The sequence below is a fragment of the Hevea brasiliensis genome, chromosome 17 (assembly GCF_030052815.1).
Source record: "Hevea brasiliensis isolate MT/VB/25A 57/8 chromosome 17, ASM3005281v1, whole genome shotgun sequence".
Lineage (NCBI taxonomy): Eukaryota > Viridiplantae > Streptophyta > Magnoliopsida > Malpighiales > Euphorbiaceae > Hevea > Hevea brasiliensis.
Window position 1 is genome coordinate 58,819,681 of NC_079509.1, and position 27,278 is coordinate 58,846,958.

At 30.0% G+C, this 27,278-nt stretch overlaps 1 protein-coding gene and 1 pseudogene across 4 annotated transcripts; one reads left to right on the forward strand and one right to left on the reverse strand.

The window, feature by feature from the left end:
- Positions 1-8: 8 nt before the first annotated feature.
- Positions 9-4,846, reverse strand: LOC131175375 (uncharacterized; annotated as a pseudogene).
- Positions 4,847-18,174: 13,328 nt separating this feature from the next.
- On the forward strand, positions 18,175-26,781 carry LOC110643077 (uncharacterized). 4 transcript variants are annotated; one of them, XM_021795312.2, is made up of 12 exons: positions 18,175-18,454; positions 18,545-18,623; positions 18,712-18,799; positions 18,895-19,047; positions 19,961-20,092; positions 21,261-21,411; positions 21,515-21,553; positions 21,635-21,709; positions 22,262-22,321; positions 23,331-23,395; positions 25,642-25,732; positions 26,495-26,781. In XM_021795312.2, the coding sequence occupies exons 1-12, from the start codon at positions 18,359-18,361 to the stop codon at positions 26,504-26,506; spliced, it is 1,041 nt and encodes a 346-aa protein (XP_021651004.2). In that variant the 5' UTR covers positions 18,175-18,358; the 3' UTR covers positions 26,507-26,781. The 4 variants fall into 4 exon arrangements, with proteins under 4 accessions (XP_021651004.2, XP_021651005.2, XP_021651006.2 ...); XM_021795311.2 differs by having other exon boundaries at positions 18,176-18,454; positions 26,472-26,781; XM_021795313.2 differs by lacking the exon at positions 21,515-21,553 and having other exon boundaries at positions 26,472-26,781.
- The last annotated feature ends 497 nt before the right edge of the window (positions 26,782-27,278 follow it).

Sequence of the window (27,278 nt, forward strand, 5' to 3'; positions counted from 1 at the left end):
CTGATTCTCTTTTCATCCCTGTTATGTCTATCATGTATTTCTTATCTGATTCAGGGTGAGAGGGTCTCAAGCCACCAATTCCAACATCATGCTCATGAAAGTACTCTATATCCCCTTCACTACTGCCTCCAACCAAACTTTCCATTTCCACTGCCAAAATCAGCAGCATCACTGTTCATACCCACACCAATTGATCTAACTGAACCATGTTGATAATCATCAACACAAGTATCATCCATCCATGGTTTTCCACAGTCATTCATGGCCTTTTCATCCCCTAGCATGATGAGCTCATTTTGTCTGAGGACAAATCCTTGCCAGACAGGTTCTGTGCGCATTAAATTTAGCTCTTCTTCATCCATAAGCTGTCCATCATATTGAGCTATCAAATCATTCTCATCAGTCCTCCTGTACATTTCAGCCACTGACAATCCTATAGGATCGTCCGAAGCTGTAATTGGTTCAACTTTTTTTGACTGAAAATACTGCTCACCAGAGAAGTAAGAATCCTCCTCAGCAAAAGATTGATCCTCATCGTCATCTTTGGTCGGACCCTTTCCTGTGGGTCTGGGACACTCCCAAGTCCTGTTCCCTTTTCATTGTCACTTGGGTAATCAATTTCATGGGCCAGAAACCAGGCCTCATCCTCAATTGGCTGTCTCATGTATCCAACATCATCATCATCATCATATTCATCAGAATCCCAGTATTCATTAGGATAGCCAATTGATTCACTTAGTCCATCACCAACAGTCGCAAAACCAGAAACTAAATCAGATGTATCCTCGGTAATTCCTTGACTCACAGATAACCAGCTGCCACCAGCAATCCTTTTTCCACCTAACTCATTAATCCAAAGATAAAATCATCAGACAACTTCGAACAAAAAACAATAAAAAGGAGACTAACAGCGAATGGCCTCAAAACAACAACTTAGAGGCAAAGGAGTTGCCAATGCAGAGAAACAAAGAACTAAAGAAAAAGCATATTTAAAGAGTTCAGAGAGTTAGATTATGATATTATTATTTAAAGAGCTCAGAGAGTTAGATTATTATGCTCACAGAAATAAATAGCTGCTCATTCAGTGTGTTATAAATGTTACCAATATTTAAGGAATTTTCCAATTTTTTTGAAAGACAATTGAGATTTCTTACAGTATAGTTGTTTTATAGGTCATTAAATGCAGGTTTTCTCTGGGTTTTCCTGGTCAAAATAAAAAACCCTTGCTTTACCATTTAAGTTTCTGTATACAAATATGATTGACATTGCTATTGCTACATAAATCCATGCAATTCTTTCAGTATCAGTTTACAGAAAATTTTAGAAACCCGAAAGTCTTATGTTAGTTGTCATAGTCAACTTCCTTTAGTCTTTGTAAAAGCACAAAAGGGCATCAATAGGGGTTAAATCCAAGTGCAAAAAGGAATCATTCACATGAAAGAGAATCTAATCAATGAGAAAAAAAAAAATCTTTAGAAACTGTCCACTGTACCAAGTTTAAGAGTCTAAACCAAATATTAGTAAGTGAAATGAAAGATCTTTCCACTCCCTCAAAGGCACCCAAATTATTAGGCTAGCCCACTATCCTAATTTCTCTCTTGCCTCAAAGAAGAATCTATAAATAGGACATAAACTCAACTCAACTAAGACTTTATCCCAAAAATTTGGGATCGGCTATATGTATTCTCTTTCTTCACTCTAAATGATTTTGGGTTAAATCCTCGGAAATGTGTAATACTTCTAGGTCATATTGTACTACTCTTCTCCAAGTCAGTTTAGGTCTACCCCTTCTTTTCTTTCTATTCTCTACCCTAATGTGCTCTACTTGTCTAACCGGAGCTTCCGTATGTCTACGCTTCACATAACCAAACCACCTCAATCTCCCTTCTCTCAACTTATCCTCAATTGGCACAAATATGACATAAGAGAGTGGAAAATAAAATTAGGAGAATAAGGAATTGCTTCCCCGCCCCAATTAAAAAAATAAAAATAAATAAAAAGGAGAAAGAAAATAACACAGTAAAGCCCTGCAGTCCTACTGACACTCCTATAACTGCCTCAGAAGCAGAGCCCCATAAACATAGAAAAACCCAGTCCCTAAGAACCCTAGCATTTTTTTCCCTAACCGATATGGAAAAACTGAAAAATAATCCTAATTAATAAAGACTAAATGGACATGAAAGCTAAATAAAGAAGGAAAAGAAAACTAAATAAAAACCATGATGAAATAGAAAGCTAAGTAAAATCCAAATCTGAATAGAAAGCCGAATAAAATCCAAATCTGAATAGGATTTCAGATGTTCTTGCATCAAATAGCTAAAAGTTTTATGATAAATAGAATTTGAATTAAAATGGATGACAAATGAGATCTTTTACATTTTTGCCTTTTCTAATTTTAAATCAATTATCTACAACTAAAGTAACTATTATTGCAAAACAAATTAAATAAATATTGCAGCCAGAGAATGAGAATATAAATGGAGCAAACATCATCATTCCCAATTAGAATACAAAAATTATATAAGCTTGGTTGTCATATAAAAAAATAGTCATCATAAGAGCAGACCTGAAGAGTTGATTTCTTGTCCAACAGGGACATCAAGATATGATCCAATAAGGAAAGTATTATCAGTACTGTTGTGCTTCACAACTAGCCCATCAGGCTCAAATTTTTCCTCCCAATTGACATTCAATGGTTTGTCTTCTGTTTTCAGTTTAACAGGTGGGAGCCTTGGAAATTCTTCCTTTGGATTATCAGATGCAAGAGAAAAACTTAAGACACTTAAATTCTTTTGCTCTGTACCTCCCTGAGACTTCCCAAGGTATAAAGCTCTTCCAACCTCATCCACCTGCTCCTTGATTGCCACCCTAACATCACATATATCTGGTTTCTTCTTTCCTTCTCTTTTGTCCAAACCAGTATTGACATCATAACTGGTTGATACATCACCCTTAGGAAAAGGAAAAACAGTCTTGACAGGACAGTCTTTCCACGTGTTTTCGGCAGAGTATGCAACTGGAGCCTTAAGTTGCTGATCGAGTTCCTTTGGTTCTCTTGTTGAAGTTCTTTCATACTTGGATTCTGATTTAGAATTATTAGTACTTGTGCTTCCAGGCCACAAACATCTCTTTTCACCAGAGACGATAACCTCTTCTCCAGATTTTGCAATTGCTCTACTAGTGCAGTTACCAGCGGTACCACCATCATTTTGGTAAGGATCAGAAGCACGACCATTGCGAGCATTAAACTTCCATGAATACAAGTCAAGGACGCTACCCTCTGAATCAATTGTGCCAATTGCTTCATTAGGCTTACCACTCCACTCTCCAACCAAAGCAGAATTTCTCCATTTGCTTTCAGACCCATTTCTGCCTGTTCCACACTCTATCTCTTTAATAATAAGTTCATTAGAAACTTCAAAGCTATTTTGAGAACCAAGCACCTGATTATCAGTTCCTGGTTTGCTCCCATTCTCTTCTTCCAACACCTTTCCCAATTCCTTGTCTTCAAAAGAAAGCTTTTTAAGGAATCCATTCAAATCAGGGTGGTTATTAAGCTCACTGCGCAATGCTGCCTCAGCTCTGGTGAAGCGATTTCTCCGCAGAAAGCCCAAAATCACATCAACTGAACTTGTGTCTGCCATAATAAACTGCTACAGATCTACTAGCAGATACTAGGAAGAATAATTAATCAAGCCTGAAAAAACACGGAAAAGAAACAAAGGCAAAGTTTAGGCAATAAAGCTCCAAAAAAAAAAGAAAAATAAGAAAGAAAATATTAGGCTCAAACAAGTGCTGTGTTTGCATTGTCTTTGCTCTTTTTTTACCCCTTTTTTGGATAATTGAGGGAAGGGAGATTTGAAATGATAATGCTAAGCTCCTCTGCAAGAAACACAGTTATAAGCAAGGTTATGCCTCAGACACATGTGCATGTATTTTCAAGCTAAATGCCTAACTTTTGTAATTTCTAGGGTACTGAATAATGGGAAGTATCAAAATTTTGAACGTTAAACTTTCACATACTCCGCCATATGCCAAATACAGCATTGCCTTATTGTTTCACAAGCAGGATCAAAGGAAATAGTAAACACAATCCAAATCCCCGTTTACTTCATTCATCAATATAATAAAGCAAACCCAAATAAACTACCAGCTTCAAATTCTCTCTTCATAAAACAAGCATTAGCCATGATAAAAATGAGTACGCAAAATCTGAGGAGAAGAAAAAATAAAGAAAGAAAGACAACAAGGGGGAAAAAATGGAAAACCAGATTCTCATTACTTTCTATACAGAGAAAGGCATTGTTACGTTACAAAACCCAAAATTCAGAATCACAATTAGCCACATTTCCAACATTTTCCCACCAACAAAAAGGAAAAACCCTAGAGACGCATCCGAACACAAATCAAATCCACATAAATGTGATGATCCACAGCCCCAACACAAACCCTAAATTTTGGCACCAATAAAAAAAATCCAAGACGCAATAAACGCTGAATGAACCGCACACCGTAATCTAATGATTCAAAATTTGAAAAAAAAAAATGGCATGCATCGCGTGAACAGAGATACTTACAGATCAAAAATGGCGCAAAATTGAAGCGATTCTCTGAGTGGGAAAGAAGAAGAGGTTTTCGAAAGAGTGAAGATTCCATAGCCATATCAAAGGGAATACATCAGTAACATTAACTATAATACCAACGAAATACCGCGATTTTGCATTTGGGTTTTCTTTTCTTTTCTTTTCTTTTTCTAAATAAATTTATAAATTTCGGTCGCAATTTCTCTCAGGCCTCGCCCGGCATGGCACAAGGGAGCCAAACTTTTTGTAATAATGATAAAAACTTAGCTATGATATCGTGCGTTACATGTGCGCCCAGTAATCCCCTCCACATCTGTGTTCACTTCGTTTTGGGCTTGGTTTAATAGTTGGATAGAACTAATTGTTAATTGGTAATTATTATTATTAATTTATAATTAATTTATGTGAAGTATTTAATAAAATTATATTTAGTTAGTATTATTAATATGTAAAATAATTAATAAGAATATATATTATATAATTTATTTTATTATTAAAATAAATATAAAATTATAAATTTATTATATTATTTATTTTATTATTAAATTAAATATATAATTATAAATTTATCATATTATTTATTTTATTATTAAATTAAATATATAATTATTAAATTAATATATTATACCATTTATTATATTATTAAAATAAAAAAACTTAATTATTAATTTATTATATTATATTATTTATTTTATTATTAAAATAAGAAAATAATTAAAATTTTTAGAAAATAATTAAATAATTTTAAAAATATAGATAAAATAATAAAGTAATTATTATTGTTGATAAAGAAAAATTTATAATTAATTTTAAATTTTTAGATATAAATAAATATTTTATATTTTATGTTCTTAATAAAAAAATATTTTAACAAAATTAAAATATGTTAATTAAATTATTAAAATTATAAATGAAAAATATAAAAGTATTAATAATATTAATTTTTGAGTTAAATAAAAAAAAGAATAATATGATCAAAATAAAAAATAAAATCAAATCAGCTATCAGCTAATAAGAAATAGCTCTAAAAATATAACTGATACAAACTGCAGCTAATGGATACCATATCAGCTAACAATTAGTTTTTTTTTTTTAAACTTACCAAACACTCTAGTTCACCTGTTTGGATGTCTATCAACTATCAGCTACATTCAACAGGTAAACCAAACACCCCAGTGTTCTCATCAAACGGTACATAGCATTTTATCAAGTTACACAATATTTATATTTAATTTATTTCAATAGTTATAGGGTATCTTGCTATTCTGCTATTTTATGTTAGATTAAGATATAAAATAGCAAATTAATTATAAAATAATATTTAACATATTTCAATAGTTAAAAGTTATATTATTTATGTGATAGGCATCAAATTTGAGTTACCACTTTGTTCATTCTCTTAGAAAAAACTATCTTTAATACATAGAAAGTTAATTTTATAAAACTTATTTATATATATTAGTTTTTCCTATTACGCTCTCTGCATGCTATTATACATATTATATAAATTTTTAATTTAATTTTTTATATATATAATTTTTTATTATTTTATATATAAGATATAATATTATTATAGTAATATAAATATTATATTTAATTATTTAAATTAAAATATTATTTTTCATGTTAATTTAATTAATTATAATAAAAAATATAATTAATAATAAATACAAGTTAGTTCATTAAAATAAATTAATTATGTTATTTTACTTTTTAGAAAAAAGTAAGTTTGATTTGCCTATAATTTATTTTTTTCATAATTTAAAATAATGTTAACATGTATATTTAAGTTTCATGGATAGATTAATAGATAGTTTAATGTAAAAAAAAATTATTTATAAAGTTAAAAAATAATAATTTTTAAAATGTAGTTTGTAATTGTGTGCATTATCATTATAAAATTAAAATCTTATACACATGTGAAATGTATTTTTTTACGTAAAAATAATATCAATCATTGTAAATTTTATTGAATGTTGCAATATTAAACATTAAAGAAATAGTAAAATCATTGCATCTTAATTTACATAAATATTATTAAATTTGTAAAGATATAATTTGATATTTGTAATAATAACAAAATTATAATGATCGTGGAAAAAAATGATACATAAAAAATTTAGTGAAAAAAGAAATATCAAAATTAATTAAACTTAAATTCTATTACACAAAAATAGAATGTAGAAATGTAAAACCTTATCTATTACTAATATTTAAAAAAAAAAAGTTACAAACTTTTAATAAGTAAATTTCTTATCATTGAATGGGATTAGAATTTCATATCCATTTATATAAACTAGTTTTTTTCTTGAAGCGCGTCGCATCTTGTTTCATCTATTATATATATTTTATGATTCAAATTTTTTATATATAATTTTTTATATATAATATAATATATGAAAATTCTATTAACTTCATAATATTGTAAAGTTTTTTTTTAATTTTCTTTATTTAATTTTATGAAATTTGTATTACTTAAACATGTTATTTTTTTATATAAATTTATTGTATATTTTTGTTAATATAAAAAAATTACATGTATTTATAAATTATAGAAAAAATTGGAAAAATTATATTATTAACCATAGAAATTCTTTTACATATATAATTTAATTATAAGAAATAAAATAAATAAATGAATTTGCTAATTAAAGAAAAAAAATTGCGTTATATACGTTATTAAGTGTAAAATTATTAAAAAATTTTAAGATTTTAGTTTAATTAATTTTAAATTAACTAAATACAAACATAGTGACCTAATTAATAAAAAGTTAATATATAAAATAAAATTTATTATATATTTTTATTTATATAAATATAATTCCTCGTCATTAACTAATTAATAAAATAGCTATTTTGTGATTAAATTTATATCTTTTAACCTTAGATTAAATTTTAAAGAAATTCATTTATAGCTCAATTAAAAACTGTTAATATAATAGAATTTAGTTTTAAATATGAAACTAATCCAATCAATTAAATTAAAATTTTTAGGATGAACACTTGAATTTTTAAAATTAAAATATAATTCATATTATTTTTAACTGCAACTTGCCTCACTTGATAAACATTCATTCCAACTTACCTTTTATAGCTATTATTATCAAATATTTTACTCTAATTATCATATGACTTTTATAACATTTATTATAAATGAAATTAGATTGTAAAAAAACTTTAAAGATAAATACAAGCAGAATTAAGAAATTTAAATTTATATAAATTGTAAATTTAATTGAAATAATAAAAAAGAATACAATAATAATAATAATATAATTAAACATTTATAAAATTTCATTAAAATTTAATATTAATGTGAATAAATATATTATCTAACTAATAGATGATGTGACTATATTTAATTAGGTACATTAAAATTTATAACTAAAAAGGCCTTTATAATATTTTGAGTTTCAATCCAAATTTGTTTTTTTTTAACATAAAACTTGTGATTTAGAGAAAAAAAAAAACATAAATTTGTGATTTTTTATTTAATTATTTTCATAAAATTATTATTTTTTTTAATTTTCATATGAATTTTTTTAGAAAATATGAATTTTTATTTTAATATAATTAACTATTGCCTATAAAATTTTATTTTAAATATACCATAATCAAGACTTGTGAATGTATGTATAGCTAATACTAACAGGATTTCTCACATATTTAAAATTCCTTCTATGATAAAATTCTAGATTAAAATTTAAGTTTATATATTTTATATAATGTAATAAAGTAATAAATATTAATAATTAATTAAAGTCAGACTTTATAGCACTTTTAATATATATATATATATATATATATATATATATATAAACTTACGTTTTCTTTTTATTTAAAAAAATTGAATTTATGGATTTTTTTAGTTAATTATTTTTCATAAGATTGTTATAAATGTTTTTTTTAACTTTCACGCGAATTGTTTATTTTTAATAATTTTTATTTTAATTAATTATTTCTTATAAAATTTTATTTTAAATTAAGTAAAAGTTAAATACAAGTAATTTAAGAATTTTAATTTTATAACACACTAAAAATAATTTTAATAATAAAATTTATATTATTGTAATTTATAAAATAATATAAATAATGAATGATAATTTGGGCAAACCTAATGTTCCCTCTCCCCCTTCCCACATTTATATATTATATAGATATTCACAAAAAAATTAATTAAATAATTAATTTTAAATGACAGTTTTTTAATTATATTAATTAAATAGTTAATTTTTTAATAGTAATTTTATAATTTAATATTACAAGTTTGTCAATATTTAAAATAATTTTAGATAATGAATTAATGGAAGTCAGCTTAGTGTTTAAGGTCATTTGTTAATTTTATTAAAATAAATTAAATTATTTTTAATGAATTAATAATATTAGCATAATTAATGGATAGGTCGTCACTAAATTTATTAGCGACGAACTTGTATAAAATAACTTTTCATTGCTAAAAGTATTAGCGATTGGTATATTGTCACTACAAGTAGTTAGCAATGAGTTGATTTGAATTAGCGATGAATTTTTCATTGCTATTTAATGTTATTAACGACAAACATATACCATTGTCTATATAAATAAGTTTTTATTGGTATTTTCATAAATAATATAAATAAGAAAGAGCATTTTAGATAATGGTAATATTCTCCTTATATACATTTATATATATTATAGATATATTTATAATTCTTATTAACTTATTATTTCATATAGATCATTTTGTATGAAATTACATTGCATTATATAATTTTCTGTTGCGGTTCATGAAAATTTATTATGGGTATAAACCTATAAAACAAATACAAATGGGTCAGAGATCCATTAGGATGTTTCCTAAGAACTCTCTAACTGTAACACCCCTTACCTGATTTAGAGTGTAGCCGACCAAGTAATGCTACATTTTATACCGGAATACCTTATCTTATCTTACTTATTTATAATTTATTTAATGTCATTTTTTTAAATTTAATTATCATACTTCATTCACTATTACTTTATTTTCCTTTATTATTTATATCCGAATATTTAAATAGAGATACCGATGGGGTTTTCCCTGTTTTATGGTCATTTGGCGAGTTACACTATTCATCTATTTAAAACAATTTCATATCAATTCATATACTTTTATCATCATCTCAAATTCAATTCATGTAACCATTTCTATACATATTCATTCATGCTCAATTCATATATGAAATACTCAAATTCATTTATTTACATAAATGTACAATTTACTACAAAAATTTATAATTTACATCATATACAAATATAATTCTATAAATTCATAATTTACATTACAAAATTATATGAATATTTATAATGTATAAAATACACTACTGTGGTCTGGTGGACTTTACCAAAATGCACTGCATGAAGAGGTGACACTATTCGATTATTCAATTTCTTTACCTTGTTTCAATGCATATTTAATCTCATTAATACCTTTCAATGCCCAAGTAACTTATAACGGACTAATTGGACTGGCTACGTGGGTTTTCGACAGACATCGTAGTGCCTCGGGCCGTCATACCATGGGACACGTAATGTCAACCATGTATGCAGAATGGCTGGAAGGCATAATATCAACAGAATGACTTAAAAGTCATAAACGGGCATAAAGCCATATATATCATCATATAATAGAATGGCTAGAAGCCATGATAACAGGATGACATGAAAGTCATGATAATAGAATGGCATAAAGTCATAAGCAGTATTGCAAATCAGAACCCTACTGGCATGCCAATTTATCCAACCCATGCACACATGTTCAGGCATACATGGGCAATTAGTATTCTTAAGCATTCATAGGTCTCATGTTCTCATCACATCTTATATTCATGCTTCATAGCATTTTTTGTTTCAATCATGATGGGAACATGGCTCCCAAATACATATTCATCTCACATTCAAGTTCATTGAGCTAATGGTATTGAATACCAACTATATTCCAATTCATTTATATGATGTTTCATAAATTTCATAATTTCAAATTTGACTTCATTCTCATATTAGGCCAAGCTACAGTAGTTATTTGACCACACTTACTTCGTGAAAGTTATTTCTTATTGTCTTTGCTTTAATATTCCTTTTAAATAATTCAATTTAGAGTTTTCTAGCTCTAGTTATGGATAATTTACCAAGTACTAATCCAGTGACCAATACTGTTACAGAACAAGGCAGATTCTGAAACTTTACTTTGTCAAGCTATTTGAACTAGTTACAACCATAATTTGTGTAACACCCTCATTTGTATAGCCTGGTATATGTCATTGTTTCGGTGACCGGTGTCGGTCCGGACAATTAAGGAGATTAGAACCACATCTAAGACAACTAGAAAAGCCATAAACACAAATAATTAGTAAGGTTCAATTAGTTAAGTATAAATAAGGAAAACAGAACATAAGAAGTTAAACGATCCGAGAGTCACAGCGATGGGTGACCTTCTTGGGAACGACTGCGAAGTCATTTTAAACTCAAAATTCGAACCGTAAAAATGTGATGCCGCAGTCCTTAGGACCCTTATAAACATAGTGGAAAAGAGAAAATCATGAAAAATAACTGTTAAGCCAGTCAAATAATTAGGTCAGGGAGCCAGAATTATGGAATTAATTGCAAACCGGGATGAACCAGCGAGGGGCAATTTGGTTAATTGACCTCGAGAGCTGACTCCTGACCTAACTGTCAAATAAAATCGGAGAAAATAAAACTTCGGGATTGAAAATTAAATTAAAGAACTAATAGAAAAATAAATAGAAAAAAAAGAAAAGAAAAAATGGAAAAGTCAAAAGGTGATGACATCATGCATGACCTCATGCATGATGCCATAAAGAATAAAATTAAGTTATTTACTTATTTGGATTTTTGGTCTTTCATAAGACTAAAAACAAAGAAAAGAAAAGAAAATTTAAAATCATCTCATTTCTTCTTCTTCTTGGACGTCCCATATCTCTCTCTCCCTCACCACAATGTGCAACCACCATTGATGAATGCATAAAGCTTCCATAACTTGATTTTAGCCTTTCAAAATAAACCCTAAACCCTAAAAAACTTCCAATCTACACTAGAAAAGAAGATTGAGGGAGAAGAAGAAAGAAGAAAGTGAAAGAATTGGTGGATTGTAAATCAAAGAATTAAGGTTAGTGTTCTTCTTCATTTTCTCTTTAAATCTATGTTTAAGTAGTTAAGTTATACTTGGAAATATGCTTAAATGAAAAGAAAATTGGTTGAGGGACTAAACTGATTTTCGGCCAGCTTGGTTATGAGGATGATTTACATGATTTGAATGGTTTGAATGGGTTTAGAAACTTTAGTTAGTTGAATGGTTAGGATTAAAAGCTTTGAAGGTAGTTAAATGCATGAGGTTGGTGAATTAGGGTTTTGAACATTAGGGTTTAGAGACTAAAAATGTAAAGAAGTGCTAAATGATGTCTTTGACATAGTGTAAGGAAATAAATGGCCATTTGTGACCTAATTAAGTGTGTTAGAAGTGTTTGAATCAAAGCCAAATTCGGATTGGGTATGCACCATGACTAAAAGTCAACTTTGAGGGACCAAAAATGGAATTTTACAAGTACAATTGGTATGAGACCAATTGGGAATGAAAATAGGCACTAAATGACACAATTTTCATTTAGGAAGTATGCCCAAAAAGTGACTAAAACCCAGTGAACAAATTGACCAAAGTTGAGAAATCACAGTCTGCCTCTGCACAAACTGACCAAATGAACAGTGTTTGTTCATTTGGTCATAACTCGAGCTAGGCAGGTCAAAATGACCTGAAATTTTACCAGTGGTTAGATGGAATATAGACCTAAAACTTTCATGAAGAACACCAACCCAAATTATGCCATTAACCTAATCAAATTACTGAGCAAAGTTTGTGACCTGAACCTGCAGAACTGCAGATTTGCCATATGAACAGTAAAGTTTCAATGGCTATAACTCTCTCTAGAAAACTCCGATTTAGGTGTTTCTTGAACTGATGGAAATCTAAAACATAGTAGAACATTTCATATGAAGAAAATTAGACCAAATTATGGACTTAACTTGATCAAATTGCTGAACGAAGTTGGATCAATAAATCTATAGAACCAAATTCTGCATGACATGAGCGATCGTATTTTGGCTATAATTTGAGCTACAAAACTCCAATTGGGGTGATTCAAAAATGAGAATAAACTTAAGACAATAGGAAACATTTTCTATGAAGAAAGTTTTGCCAAATTCCAACGATAAGAACGACCAATGAAACAAGAAACTAGGGACACCAAAACTAAAAATTTGGCAATTTTGCCTAAAAGACCTAAGTTTTGAGAAAATGACCAAAACCAACAAGTTTGGTGACCAAAATGTGGTATGTGAGTGAAGTTGGAGTTCCCATACCTATTAAGCCTTAGAAAGTCAACAATTTGACTTAAATAGTGCAATGAATAGTAACCCGAAAGCACAAAATTTCAAGAACGTCGAATTTAAAATGTTAGAGCTAAGTAAAAGTGAAGTTGAATTTATTTTTGGATTTATGCTAAGTTATGTTACTGAAACACTGTGAAATTGTGTGTTTCAGTGGAAAAGAATACCGGGACAGAACCCAAGGAGTCGAGTCAAGGCCGACAGACGACTCGTTTGAGGTTTGTGCACAATGTGTACTTTTTATAATCATCTTTTGCATACTGTTTTGAATAATGTGAAATATTGGATTATGGCATTCGTATGATATTTGATTTAAAGTGTTGAAATTTATTATTTTTATTTGAAACGACAATGTTTAGCAAATTGTTAAGATAAGTTTTGAAACCACAGTGTCATGACCATATATTTGAACACTTCACTAGCACGACTAGTAGGGGTAATTAGTTTTGAATTTTGATTCCTTCTCTGGAGAAGTGTTGAGGTGTGCCAGTAGAAAAGGATGTGAATGGATATCCATATATTTGAGCTAGCTAGCCTTGTGATGTGATTTCTCTTTAGCCTTTGGCTATTGAGATTCTATTTATTTCGAGTGGCATGATCTAACTGTGGGTTTTATGAAATGTGTTTTGATACTTTGAAATGAACTTGGTTTGTATTAAAATCTCATAATTCATGTTTTGTGTTTAATGCTCATGTTTAGTTAAATTTTTGAATAAATGTGATTTATATTTTGCATAAAGATTATTTTAGTATATTGTGCACCACTGAGTCTTAGTACTCAGCGATAGCTTTAATGCCGTTGCAGATTTAGAGACTAGAGAAGCAGCAGACTGAGCAGCTGAGGTGTGAGGAGCTATCAGCTTGAAGTCATCGAGTATAATTTATACCCTAATTGTAAATATTTCTTTTGATGTATGTATTGCATATAAATGTATGGATATGTAAATGGGTCTTGAGCAGCTTGTACAAAATTTGTATGAAGTTTGTAATAAAATTTAATTTGTATTTCTTTTGATGTAAATTTTGTAAGGAGTTATATAAATTGTTTTGTCTCTAATGAAATATGAGTGGAACTATTTTATTTAATTTGAATGAAATGTATTGCTAGTATTTTTGAGGATTATTGAATTTTAAACTTGAGAAATTGATTGAAATGATTATGGAGTTGTTGAAATGGATTGAGTTTGATTGTGAAATTGAAGTAGTTGTTGAGAAAACACTTTTAGAAGTGCTTTTTACAGGTATTTGAAGAACTGTTTTCTCAAAATATAAACGGAACTCTGTCAAAATTTTTATAAAATTTGCGGAAAAATAAAATGGGCCAAAAATATTAACTAATTTTTAATTTTAACTAAATGTTTTAAATACCTATTAGAAAATGCTCACCACTTATTAAAAATAAGAAAATTGTTTTAAAATTCCTTGTAGGGTACTTAATGAGTTATCTTTAGGTGAAGTACGGTAGTTCATTAGGTATTCTATGGGATCATATTATGCCTTACAGAGAGGTAAGGTGTGACAATTTGGCTTAGTGTTTTTCATATGAGTTGTTTCCTTGTGTCTCGTGGTTACACAGGTTCAAGAATTTCTAAATTTGAAGTTGTGTAGGATGAGTTATAGCCAATTAGCTAACCCTTACTCCTAGATCTTGTAACTCCAGGATTTCAGGTTTGTCTTAGAATTAATATCTAAGGGTCTTACACTCAAAATTTGAGTAAGGTTTCTAAACCAAAGTTGTAGTCTATTTCTTAAGTTTTTAGATCAGTTTGGCTCATTTCAATTGAAGTTTTCTAGTGGACGTTATGGTCTATTTACCATTCAGGTGTCAAATGGCACATCTGTCCAGGTGCAGGAATTTCAGGTTGGGAATTCCTGACTTCTCCTTGCAATTTCCCTAAGTTGCATTTGGTTATGGGTTATGGTCAAAACATAAAAATTGTAGCTATAGGTCTTATGAGGATTTTGGCTTTGAATCACTGTATTTTCAGTTTTATAGGCTAAGTTACAACATTTTTGCCACAACTGATCGAGTATCCTGAAACTCAGGATTTTCAGGTCAGGTTTGGTTCTGGTCAGGTTTGTTTGACTAATTTGGTCTAGCAAATTGGTTGAGTTAGGTTCAGAATTTGAGTAAGGTCTCTAAATCAAATTTATAGGTCTATGTCTTAGCTTTCCATATCATTTTGAATCATCTCATTTGAAGTTCTACAGAGAAACTTAGGCCCTATTTTATACACTATCGTCACAATGCAATTTACTGGAGTTCTAGGAAATTCCAGTTTTAACACTTCCGACTTCCTCAAAATTTTCAACCAAATTACTTTGGGATTTTGGTCTCGGTCAAAACACAAGTATTGTAGATTTATGTCTTGTCTTTAATTTGGTATAAATTTCACTTCATTTTGAGTTATATAACTCAAGTTATAGGTAATTAAGTTCATAGAACTCAAGCTATCCAGAATCCAAATTTCACACACACCTCCACAATCAATCCATACTTCCATCAATTCATCAACATATCCTCAACAATCATTCATCCAAAGTTCATAATACATAATTAATCACAACAATTAGGGCACAAATAAGAAAATCCCCAAATATACCAAACCCTAACAGAAAATTATTCAGAACTTCCAAATTAAGAGATAATCACAGCATTAACCTTACTCCTTGGCTTTAAACAACCTTCAATCACCCTTCACTTCAATCAAACTCCACTTCCCCCTTGTATTCCACTTCTAGCCAGATTTCTCACTTGGAAATTTGGTGTGTTTTCTTCACTTCAAGGCTGGCTATGGACTTTTCTCAAGGTTTTCACTAAATTTGGTGAAGAAAGGTAGGTATTTGGAAGCTTAGATTTGGCGTATCAATGGTGGAAATAGAAGAAAGAATGAAAGAAATTGAAAGAGAAGTTTGGACGACATAATTGTTGGTTGAAAAAGAAGACTTTTTGAATTAAAAATAAATGGGGAGAAGTTGTCTAATTCTCATTTGATGGTAGCTTTTTATTAGGTCATGCTTATGTCATAGTTACATTATAAATGTAATTAAAATTGGCAATTCCTTTTCTTTTCTTTTCTTTATTTATTTCTACTTGAATTTTCATCAAAATTTCTTCATATTTCAACACATTAATTTCACTTAATTTAATTAACATTTTGGTTAAAAATCAACTCTTCAAATGAAATGACTAAAATGCCCTTCTTGAGTTCATCAAGTTATAATTGCCTTTACCGATTGGCATTGGTTTCCTTACATTTTCTCAACATTTTCATTGTCATTAATCCTTCAATTAAGTCCTAAATAAATGTCCCATAGAGTTCCTCATGAGTGTGGGGTAGCAACTGAACTTTCAGTTACTTCCCCGTAAGGTCATCCATCACCGGGACCTCCTGCTCATTTAACCGATTTGCACTTCGCTTCTTTTATTTTCCTTTAACTTTACTTGATCTTTATTCAACCAATGTATAACTTCTCACTCTAGTCTAAGTATAGTTCCAGACATCCTGACTGTCCAAATAGACATAAGTTATCGAAATAGTAGAATGTATGAAACTATCTAAAGTGAGGGCATTACAATAACGATTAAATTAAAGCTGATATAATAGAATAATATATCATATTGATAAGAGAGAATAATATAACTTGTTATTATGATGTGATTATTTTATAAAGGTTTCAAATGGTAGTTGGTTATAGAAAATCAATTGTATAATAATTAGCTAGCATAATCAGAGGGATATGTTTTCATTTAAAATGCATATTATCGGCATTGTCCTTGGTGATGTGTTTGGATGAGCTACTATCTGGGCTACTTGGTTGGGTGAGCTCTGTTTGGATGAATTACTTGTCTAAATTAGCTTGAGCTTTGTTTTGTTCATATGAACTACGAGTAGCTAATATTTGTCTACATGTGGTTAAGTTGATCTATTTGTGGCTAAGTCAAGCTAGTAAATCTACTTTTAGCTAAGCCAATCTATTTATAGTTGAATCAATTTGGTCTATTTACTTGTTACTTATGACCGAGTCGAGCTGGCCGAGTTAAGCTAACTGATCTACCTATGGTCGACTCGAGTTGGCTGATCTACTTATAGTTAAACCAAACTAACCGATTTACTTTATGATCGAACTGAATTGATTAATCTACTTATGGCTAAACCGCTAATGCGGTTAGCTTATGAGCTATCCAATAACTAAAGTCTATAGATTAAGTATATATTTTGGAGGGCTATATCACTGGTTTTCCTATTGATTATGAATATTTAGATTAGGATGATAAGAAAATGCAACACCATAATCAGAGGAGAGGAGTTAGGATGAGGAGATGACTAAGAGGATAGCAAGACTATAGGAGAAGTCGAGGTCTTAAGGGAAGAAAAGAGAACAGCAGGAGTTGATGGCGCCAAATTAGGTGAGGAATTGAGAATAAGATAACCTTAATATGTAATTGTAAATATAAACCTCAAAAAACAGCATTTCTATTAAATTGTGGTTCAATTTCAATTTAATTAAAATTGTTTAGTATTGAATCAATTTGTTAAAAAGGCTGAACTGAATTTTGAATTAAAATGGTTTGATCATTTTTTTTTTTTGTTTAAATTGAATTTCACTCAGCCCCTAAATCAATGGCCTAGTTGATTTTTATATTTTTTCCCCATAAAATTTGAAAATTCATCAAGTATCTTACTAGTTTTAAAAAATTGTGAAACTTTGACAAAGTTCTCAAAAGTCTGAATTATTATTATTTTTTTTATCAATCTTCTAGAATTTTTAGGGATATTACATAAACAGTTCACACCCTATCTATTATAAAGATACCTGCCATTTGGGTTTAAATGCCACAAGAAAAAGCAAATGCCTGCATTGGTTTATAATTTGAGTAAAATATTATTCTAATTTAGAATCACAAGCAAGAAACGAGGACTCCATTGTAATTCATTCTTTAGAAAAATTATTATTTAATATCTATACTTTAATAAAATTAATTAATTATTTTTTTATTTTAAAAGATTATAATTTAAATTTAATTTTTTATTAAATAATATATTTAAAGGAGATAAATTATTGTTATAGGATTATAAATTTTATATTAAAAAAATATATATAATTATACTTTTTAAATTATATCAATTAAATGGAAATTAAATTAATGCTTAAAATAATTGGAGGAACCATTCTCGCTCCAGAGTAATTCTACTACTCTCGCTCGCATTGGCCCCCTATTTTTGTCGTTGGCTGGACGCGACTGCTGAACAAAAAACTCAGTCTAACCTATCAACAAACAGATAATGGGTGAAAACTCAGACTGATTGTACTTGGTTTTAAGAATGAGTGGTTGAATTGTTTGGAGATTGGCAGAAATGGCTATCAGTACCTCTTCTGCTTTGGCTCTTCACGTCTCCTTGGCTTTCACAATCACTTCCACACCCACTGCCGGTACCAGACATGCTCTCCCAGTAAGAAAGAGTTACTTAGACGCGCATACACTTGTTCTTCTTTTTCCTGCATTTTCTTGCTAACCAAACAGAAATATTGATGTCTTGCAGATTCTCAACTCCATTGGGAATAGGAGGATTGTAGGGCTTGCCCGTTGTTCTCTCGGAGGAATATCAAAAAAAGGCCAAGGTGAAATTCCTCTCCACTCTTTCCTTCTGGGTTTGGCTTTTCACTGATATGCATGCATATAAATTCCTTTTATAGTCTGGAATTACAGGTGCATTTGATCCTGATCTCCGGCCGGTGCTTGAACTTGCTACTGATTCGGAATTGTATGAGCTCGAGAGAATTCTATTTGGTCCCAGGTCTTCTATGGAACTCAAACTCGGATTTGATTTGGTATTACATGAAAATTTTCCATGAGGAAGTTAAAAATGAAACTTTTCTTTCCCCTGTTCAGTTACTTCAGTCCTTTGCTAAAATCCATTACCGGGAGGAGAGTAGACATTGATTATGCCATAATCGAGGAAGACCTGGCAGAGCGGGAAGCTTTCATAGAAGCTCTGGAGTCCCGATTCCTATTCCTTGCTGCTGATGCCAGGTCAACTATAAGGTATTTGAACTTGAATTTCACGGTCATTTATAGATAATCTTGTGAGTTTCAAATATTCATCTACCATTATTTCTATGACTTAGCCAACTTCTTTGGTTCAATAACTCATTCACCCTTTAGATTGTTGTAAATTGAAAAACAATAGAATGGAAATTCCTGATTCACAAATATATGTGCTACCATAAAAGGGGTGAGTGTTACTTATGCCTTGGGAACTTTGGCTTGGTTTGATATGTAACCTTTTTCCTTATATTAGAAGGAGGCTATATTTGTGATTGAGTGGCAGGAACTTTTAATCAGGCCAAGTGAGCCATTGATATGGCGCACTATATAAACTCAACTTTTTCTCAAAACTTAGCAAGAACTTGATTGATTTATATTTTTCATATTTGAACTCACCTTGAATGCATTCCCAGGACACTCAAGCTTCATTTAGTGGTCATAAAGGGGCTTAAGTTTTTTATTGTTCTTGAATTCAAGCTTGAACAAACTTGAATTGGCTTGGGTGTGAGCTCAATCTAGGGTTTCTCTTTATATTGTGACTGTGATCATAAAATGACAAATATGATAAATTATCATTTAAATTTCACATAATATAAAATAAATAAAAATTTGGATGCTCAGGTAGGCTCTTAAGCCTCTTTAAGCTGAGTAATTGAAATCATCAAACTTAGCTTAACTCTAGTGTAGCTACTTGAGCATGAGCTTGACTTCATTACAATGCAGTTTAGCTTGAATACTCGCGAGTCAAGTCCAAATAGTTTACAAGTAGCTTGATTTGGCCCCACCCCTATCTAAATCATGATCTCAAGTCACAAATGAGCATATTTATAGTTGCACCAAAATTTATATTGCAGCATGACTACAAATTGACTGTTATGTTTAAATTGTGTTTCGTTGTATCTTATGGCAGGGGTTGGAGGCCTTCATATAGAAATGTATTGCTTGCTGTTCGGAAAAAGTTAAATATTCCTTGTTCTAGAAAATTGTCAACTGAAGACCTAGAAGCAGAAATTTTCCTTCATCTAGTTCAAGATTATTCAAGGTACTTTTTCCTTTTTATTGCTTATCACTTTGCTAAATTCTTACTTGAGAATTGTGGTTTTTTTCTTGGTCACCTAGTGTAGAAGTATTCATATGCTTGGTTCCCATGTAATTGAATTTGTGATCATAATCATATAGAAACTCATTGGTTAGAATGGATACCAGATTTTACGACAATAGTAATGAAGTATTATTCACATAATTGTATTGTTTTGTGGACAAGCATGATAAATAAATAATCAATAGCTTAACATCATCTATTATTTTTTCCATTGTTCCATACCACTTTTGCAATTTCTCTGAGGTTCTAGTAATATTTAAAAAAAAAAAAACTTGTTGGTAAACGGTAATAATAAAAGAAAACTTATTCTAAAATTTCAATTGTGAAATATATTTGTGATTACTTTTACTTTTTTTATGAAGTATATATTATAATAATTTTAAATTAAAATATTAGGCAATTATTATTTTTTAAATAAAAAGATAAGATCATACTTAATGCTATTTCTTCACTTTTTTTTAACAACTTGCTTATTAATATATAAATTTTATCTTAATTTTAAAATGTTGCACTACATATTATTTTAATACTTGTCATGGTATTTACTAGTTTTATATTTGAAATATACATCTACAACAAAAACAATAACAACAACAACAACAACTACAACTAAGCCTTAATACCAAACTAGTTGGGTTGAAATAGATTAAAAAATTTATATTTGAGTGATTAGACCATGAAATAATTAATATTTTTAATAAAATAATAATTATTTAACAAATAATATTTATAGAGTGAAAATGAAAATGGTGAATTGAAAAAGAACAAATGAACATATTTTCTTGTTTTCCAACTTTCGATTTGAAAATGAAAAATTAGAAAATTGGGAAATGAAAATAGAACTTGTCTTCCACAATTAAACAAAGCCACAAGAATTTGTTGGTATTCTACCTTCTTGTTAGAACTCCAGAGTTGATGTAATTGACCTCTTATATTTCCTTTGTCTCATGGATGGATAGTTATTAGCTGTTCACTGTTGATGCCATTTGGTGTAATATCTTAAAGGGTCATCATTTCGAAGAAAATAATTTACATGTGGATGAATAAATTATATTTCTTTATTTGTAGTGCTTTATAGTGACCTAAAATTGCTATTTGGTTCATATAGTGAAGAATCAGATACTTTTCTATGCTTATGGGAATCATCTACGGTTACCAATGATCAAGGCAGTCTTGAACTTGGACCTAGGCAGTGGAAGGGACCAGCCCTTGCTGCTCGAAAACTTGGGTTAGCAGAGCTCCAATCAATGATTTTGAAGGTATTCATACGTAATAACTTAATTTATAGATTTTTTTAATACTTAAAAACGGTATGGATTCCCCCCTTTTAACTTCTTTTCTTCTTTTCCATTCTCTTTGTAGAGTGGTGGAATGTTTACATTGTCAAGATTTTATCAATTAGTAAGAGATGGACTTCTTATTGTTTGTTTATTTGATTTGATTCTTTTCTTGTGCCCCTAAGCTAGTTTGATTTTGTTATAGTTTTCAAGGAAATTATCTGGGAAGTTGTTTCTAGAAGCTGCCAACTATCAAGTCAAAAAGGAAGTCATCAAGAAGGTACTTGCTCAGTGTCATAGTCCTAGGGAATTGACATGACATTAGGACTTGGGTGATTTCCCTCCAGGCCTAGAGATTTACACCAATAATCCACCCTGGGCCTTAACGGACATCTCTTATGACACAATGTGGCCCTCGTGGCCAACTACTATTATCTAGCCTTTAAAATAGAATCAATAGAAAAAACATACAAGCTTGGCTTCAGCTTCAATTGAGCCTTAGCAGGGTGCCCAGCCTTTACTTTTCCCCATGCTTGATGACTCTACCAGCCTATAGTGAAGCCCAATGCCCTAGTCAGTATTAATGAGGTGTTTTGTTCACTTGCAGCTCTTATGCTTGCCCACATCGTAAATATATTGGCGAGATTTTGTTTTAGTTCTTCATGATTAAATGACAGCTTCTTTTCCATATAATTTGGCATCACCTAATTTGTTGAGTTTGTTGGCCATCTTCCTACAACCGTGTGTGTGTGTGTGTGTGTGTGTGTGTGTGTGTGTGTGTGTGTGTTAGCAAAAGACAGCATCATGTATCCATATCATTCCTTGTACACAGGGTGGACAATTAGCTGCGGTTAACTTGGAGTCCAGAGCAGCCTTGCTTGCAGCAAAGCAGGTGATTATATCATGACAATTATAATATTTTTATAAAATGATCTAATCGTAGTTTGGGATATGTGCTTAAAGTGGTTGGTCCTGCCACTGCTGTTAAAATTTCAAATTTTAAGGCTGGTTTGTTGACATTTAAATGAATCAATTACCTTGATGCTATTAAACTAGGATTTGCTGTATTGGTTACTTTAGAACTTAAGTAGTATGTACTAGAATTTTATGTTTAGTAATTAGTATAAATTGAGATTTTATTAATTAGAAAATATTTTTACAGGATGTGGATAATCTAAAATTTTAGTTTGTTAGTGGAAAAGTTTAGAAATGTAACATGTGGTTTAGAGGGTTTGACACTTAGATATAGAGTAATTTTTTTGGGTTATTTTAGTAACATGAGGTTCCATCTTTTTTCATTTTAGTACTATTTTGAGCAACATCATGAAAATTATGTTGAAATAGCATCTCTATTCGTAAAGTAACTGATAATATAAAACCAAATTCTTTATTAACAATTTTTGTAATATGCATAGAAAAAAAATCCATTTTTTGCATGTTTTATTTCTTTTATCTAAAGTATAATTTTATTTATTTATTTTTTCAAAATTTTAAATGTGCCATTAAATTTGATACTATATGGTCATTTATGTAATTATTGCATGGATAATGTACCAATCTAATTGTCATTTTATTTCATATGGACAGTATATAAATTGTAATTTTCATGATATTAACAAAAAGTTTTATAAAAGTTTTCAATATATTAAGCCTCATAGTACTAACGTGACACAAAAATTTTTATCTTTTAAGTGTTGGAGGTAAATTATAAATTGCATTTTTGAACATTTCCCCTGTTAATGCAGTAATTGAAACAGTTAATGGCTAAAATAATTTTAGCAACCTGGTGTGTGGTTTTAGGGTAATTTTTTAATTATATATTTTTGATCTGTTTTATTAAAGTAGAATCAATGTTACCGTTCTTTTACGTTATTATTTTTGATTCTTTTGGCTATTGACAGGGTTTTGCTGGAGCCGCGTCAAGATATCTTGGTTTTAGGAGCATGATGTCATTACTTGGTCCATTGTAATGATCTCTTTTGCAACTATAAAACAACTTATAAATGTTCAACCTTTGTTTGTTTCCAATCTTTGCTTATTCTTCGTCACTTGCATTGAGGTTTGTTATTGTGTTTTATCTTTGTTTTCTTCATATAAAATCCTAGGTTTGTATGGTTGATGATAAAGCAAATCTATGTGAACACTTTCTAGAAGATGGACATGACATGCATACTTGAGGACAGTAGTAATATGGATTTGAACGTCATGACAATTGAAACTCCATGGTTTTCTTATGGCTTAGGTCAATTAGGATTGCAATTCTCTTAGTCCCATATTTATTATGGTATGGTATGTTACATATTATGTGCATTGCAGGAAGTCCTGTTTGCAAATATAATACCTATATGACGCTATTACTTTTATTTAGTTAGGCAATTGGAGCAACTTTAGTGCTCAAATATACAAGTTTTGCATGCTTGTTTTTAATGTTGTTTGATTATTGATGAGATCGGCTTTTGTTCATGACACTCTCTACTCGTTGACAATGATATCTAAGCAGTTGGATGATCTTGCAATTAATTGCTTAATTGTTTATTTCTTGAACATATGAAATTCCATAGACCATTGTTGTTCCATAGATTCTAAGTATTTTTAATAAATTTGCAAATCAAATTTGTTTTATCCATTGAGTTCATGAAGTGTTTACCCACCTTCCCTGCAGCTTTGATATGTGAGGCATTTATGCATCCCTATAATGGTTAAAGTTTTGATGGTTCGTGGAAGTGGTTAATTAGAAAGCAAGTTTTTGGGGTGTTTTGTTTCCACACAAATCATTGAAATAAATTTGATATCCTAGCTCATTTCAGCGGTCTTCCTTTCAAAATTAACCTAAAATATGTTTTCAAGTCTAAATGGCCAACTGTTTGTTTGTTGCTGAAACTAAGGGTGAGCAGTATTCAGTTCAAAGTTCAAACTGAAAAAAACCAACCGAACTGATTCAATTTGGAAATTTGGTTCGGTTTAATAGGAAATTCAGTTTCGTTTAAAATAATTCAGTTTTTAGATTCAGTTCAGTTTGGCTTTAAAACATTTCGAAAAAAAAGAACCAAACAGAAATAAATTAAATTTAAAAACTACTTAAAACCTAAGATGCTAATCTTGCCACTGTTGGTTTCCCTTTTTTTTTTTTTTAACTAAACATTTAACTAAATCCTACCCATCTATTTCAAATGATCTCAACCATCCATATCACAAAATATATATATATATATATATATATATAAGGCAAGGATTTGCAAACCCTAGCCTCTATTTTCAAACCACAGCCCCCATCTGTTGTAATTTTACAGAAATTTCAGGTTAATTGATGGGCCTATAGAAAAAGATAATTGCAACATGTGCAAAAGGTATAAGCTGGTCCAAAAGGGAAAGTTTGTTGGTTCTCAAGTGGCATAGTAGGTCACTGGTGGTAGACTATAGTACAATGAACATTACCTTTTATACTTGTTATGATATTGATATCATTTTTCGGAGGTAAATAATGGTAGTTGTTGAGATTATGCTATGCTAATTTCCTCATTAATGATGGTTATATGTTTAAAGCAACCAACTCATATGTTGCTTGTACTTGAGACTTTCATGGCTGGAGATGCATACAAGTGGTTAATTTTGCTTTGACCAAAGCAACTGTTGTCAATTTTGGGCTTTATCGGTTAAGATCAGTCTATTATGGTCTTAAAAAAGGTTTTAAATATTTCTTCAAGCTTCTTGTAGTGTTCAAGCTGTTTTTTATGTGCCTGATGAGTGGCATCTTGACCAACATAGAGTTGCTAAATTGCATGTGGGATGAGTGTTTCTCGCTTGTGTTCTTCCCTTTCAGTTTTTTTTTTTTTTTACCCATTTTCTGTTCCCCTCACCGTTCTGCAATTTGACTAAACCTGGGCTATTCTGTTAGATTGCTTTTATCAAGCCAAGTGACACTCTGCTTAATCACAACCAGACATTCAAATTTGGAGTCGTGTACTCCTTTCTCTTGTCTTAGGCTTTTGTGATTGCTTCTTCTATGTAGATCTAGATGACATAGGTTAATACTACAACATCAAGCTGTTGTTGAGACGGAGGAAACTCATTTTTTGAAGTAATTATGCTAAAATTTTTGCTTGCTTTCTGCTTAACAATTTCCACCACATTTGGCTTATTTGAGGAATTCTTTTGTTCAGGAAAACTAAAACTTGATCATGACCATTTCATTTATTTTGTTTTCTTGTGCAGGATGTGGGGAACATTTCTGGCAGATGTTGTTATACAAATGCTAGGAACTGATTATGCTAGAATCTTGCGTGCAATTTATGCTTTTGCTGAGGTAATATATTGTCATGGCTGTTTACTTCTAAGCATTTGTTGTTGTCACCGTGCTTTATTTTGCAGTGTACGATGATAATACTTGTTTTTTTACTATAAGTGCACTGGACCTGTTCAAGAATTTTACTGCTAGATATAAGTTCTCTCATTTTAATTTCTCCTCTATCAAAAAGATGTAAAGCTTGAATCTAAATTATGTCAATTTAACAAACAAGTATTTGTTGAAACATTGATTTACCTATTAAATTACTAAAATATCGCCCATCTCTACCCCAGATCCCAGCATCACAATTCCATTTTTGTCTAAATTTTGGAATAAATAGGCCTCTAGATGCAGTGTTTCATTAGTGATTTTTTCAGGTTTTTGGCTTGTCACGTGAGTCTGAATTTCATATTTTTGTATGTGAAAAATAAGTATAATTATCTTTATATACCAAACGTTTGCTAATGAATACCCATCTTCGAAACTCTAACCTTCCCATGAACGGATAATTGTATTTTAAAATGACATAATTTAGTTTCAAGCTTTACATCTTTTTAATAGAAGAGAAATTAAAATGAGAAAACTTTTACCAAGCAGTAGAATTCTTGAACAGGTCCAATGAACATAAGGCAAGACAAATTAATTATATAAATGCAATTGTGTATGGAACAGCCTGAGTGTCACTTGGTTTCACAGTGAATATTATTGTTCAAATCTGTTTCTTTGATTGCCGCAAAGTTTGTTGTGTTTGCCTCAGATTCGTGTCACTCGTACTTATAGGCCACCATCTGATAATTATTGAAATTTGGAGTGGAAGATTGCGTCGAACTTTTTGCATGTTAGATGGAGAGCTTCAATCGGTTCTGCTGCAGATGTATATTATCATTAGACACTAACGGTCTCAGTTTTTTGCTTCAGATTAGCTGTTTACTGGTGTTTCATTAGATCCAATATCTCTTGGATAGAGTATTAGAGCTGAAAATCCATTAGATAATGCTGTATGCACATTGTTCTACATGGTCTGCAGCTTATATCAAATGTCCAATGCAGCTGGTAAATTTGACCTATCGCCCATGAAATTTTTGTCTATGTATAATATATAAAAATTTAATATAATAAATATGTGCATTTTTAATATTGAATCTAACATTTTGCTGACATCCAACATTAATAAAATGTGAATAATATTTTTAATAAACTAAGGCTTCTTTTGTTTCACGTTAAATATTTTTTTAGAAAATATTTTTCGCATTTTTCAGCGTTTGGAGTATTCAGAAAATTAGATATTTTTCACATTTTTCAGCGTTTGGAGTATTCAGAAAATTAGATAACGAGAAATATTTTCTTGATAAAAGAAAGAATTAAGTTATTTTAAGGAAAATGATTTTTTTTTTAAAAAATTAAAATTATTTTTTATTTTTAGATTTTTAATTATTTTATTAGAATATAAAAATAATTATATGGATATAAAATAAATATATATCATTAATTTTATATTATAATTAAATAGTAAAAAATAAAAAAGATTTTTTATATATAAATTATTTTTTATGAAACAAATGAC

What these genes read in the sequence shown, in the direction of transcription:
- LOC110643077 (XM_021795311.2), top strand. Translation starts at nt 18,359, where the DNA reads ATGGCTATCAGTACCTCTTCTGCTTTGGCTCTTCACGTCTCCTTGGCT. An exon ending in CTAGTTCAAGATTATTCAAG is followed by an intron (nt 20,093 to 21,260) that starts GTACTTTTTCCT and finishes TGGTTCATATAG; the next exon opens with TGAAGAATCAGATACTTTTC. An exon ending in ATGTCATTACTTGGTCCATT is followed by an intron (nt 23,396 to 25,641) that starts GTAATGATCTCT and finishes TTTCTTGTGCAG; the next exon opens with GATGTGGGGAACATTTCTGG.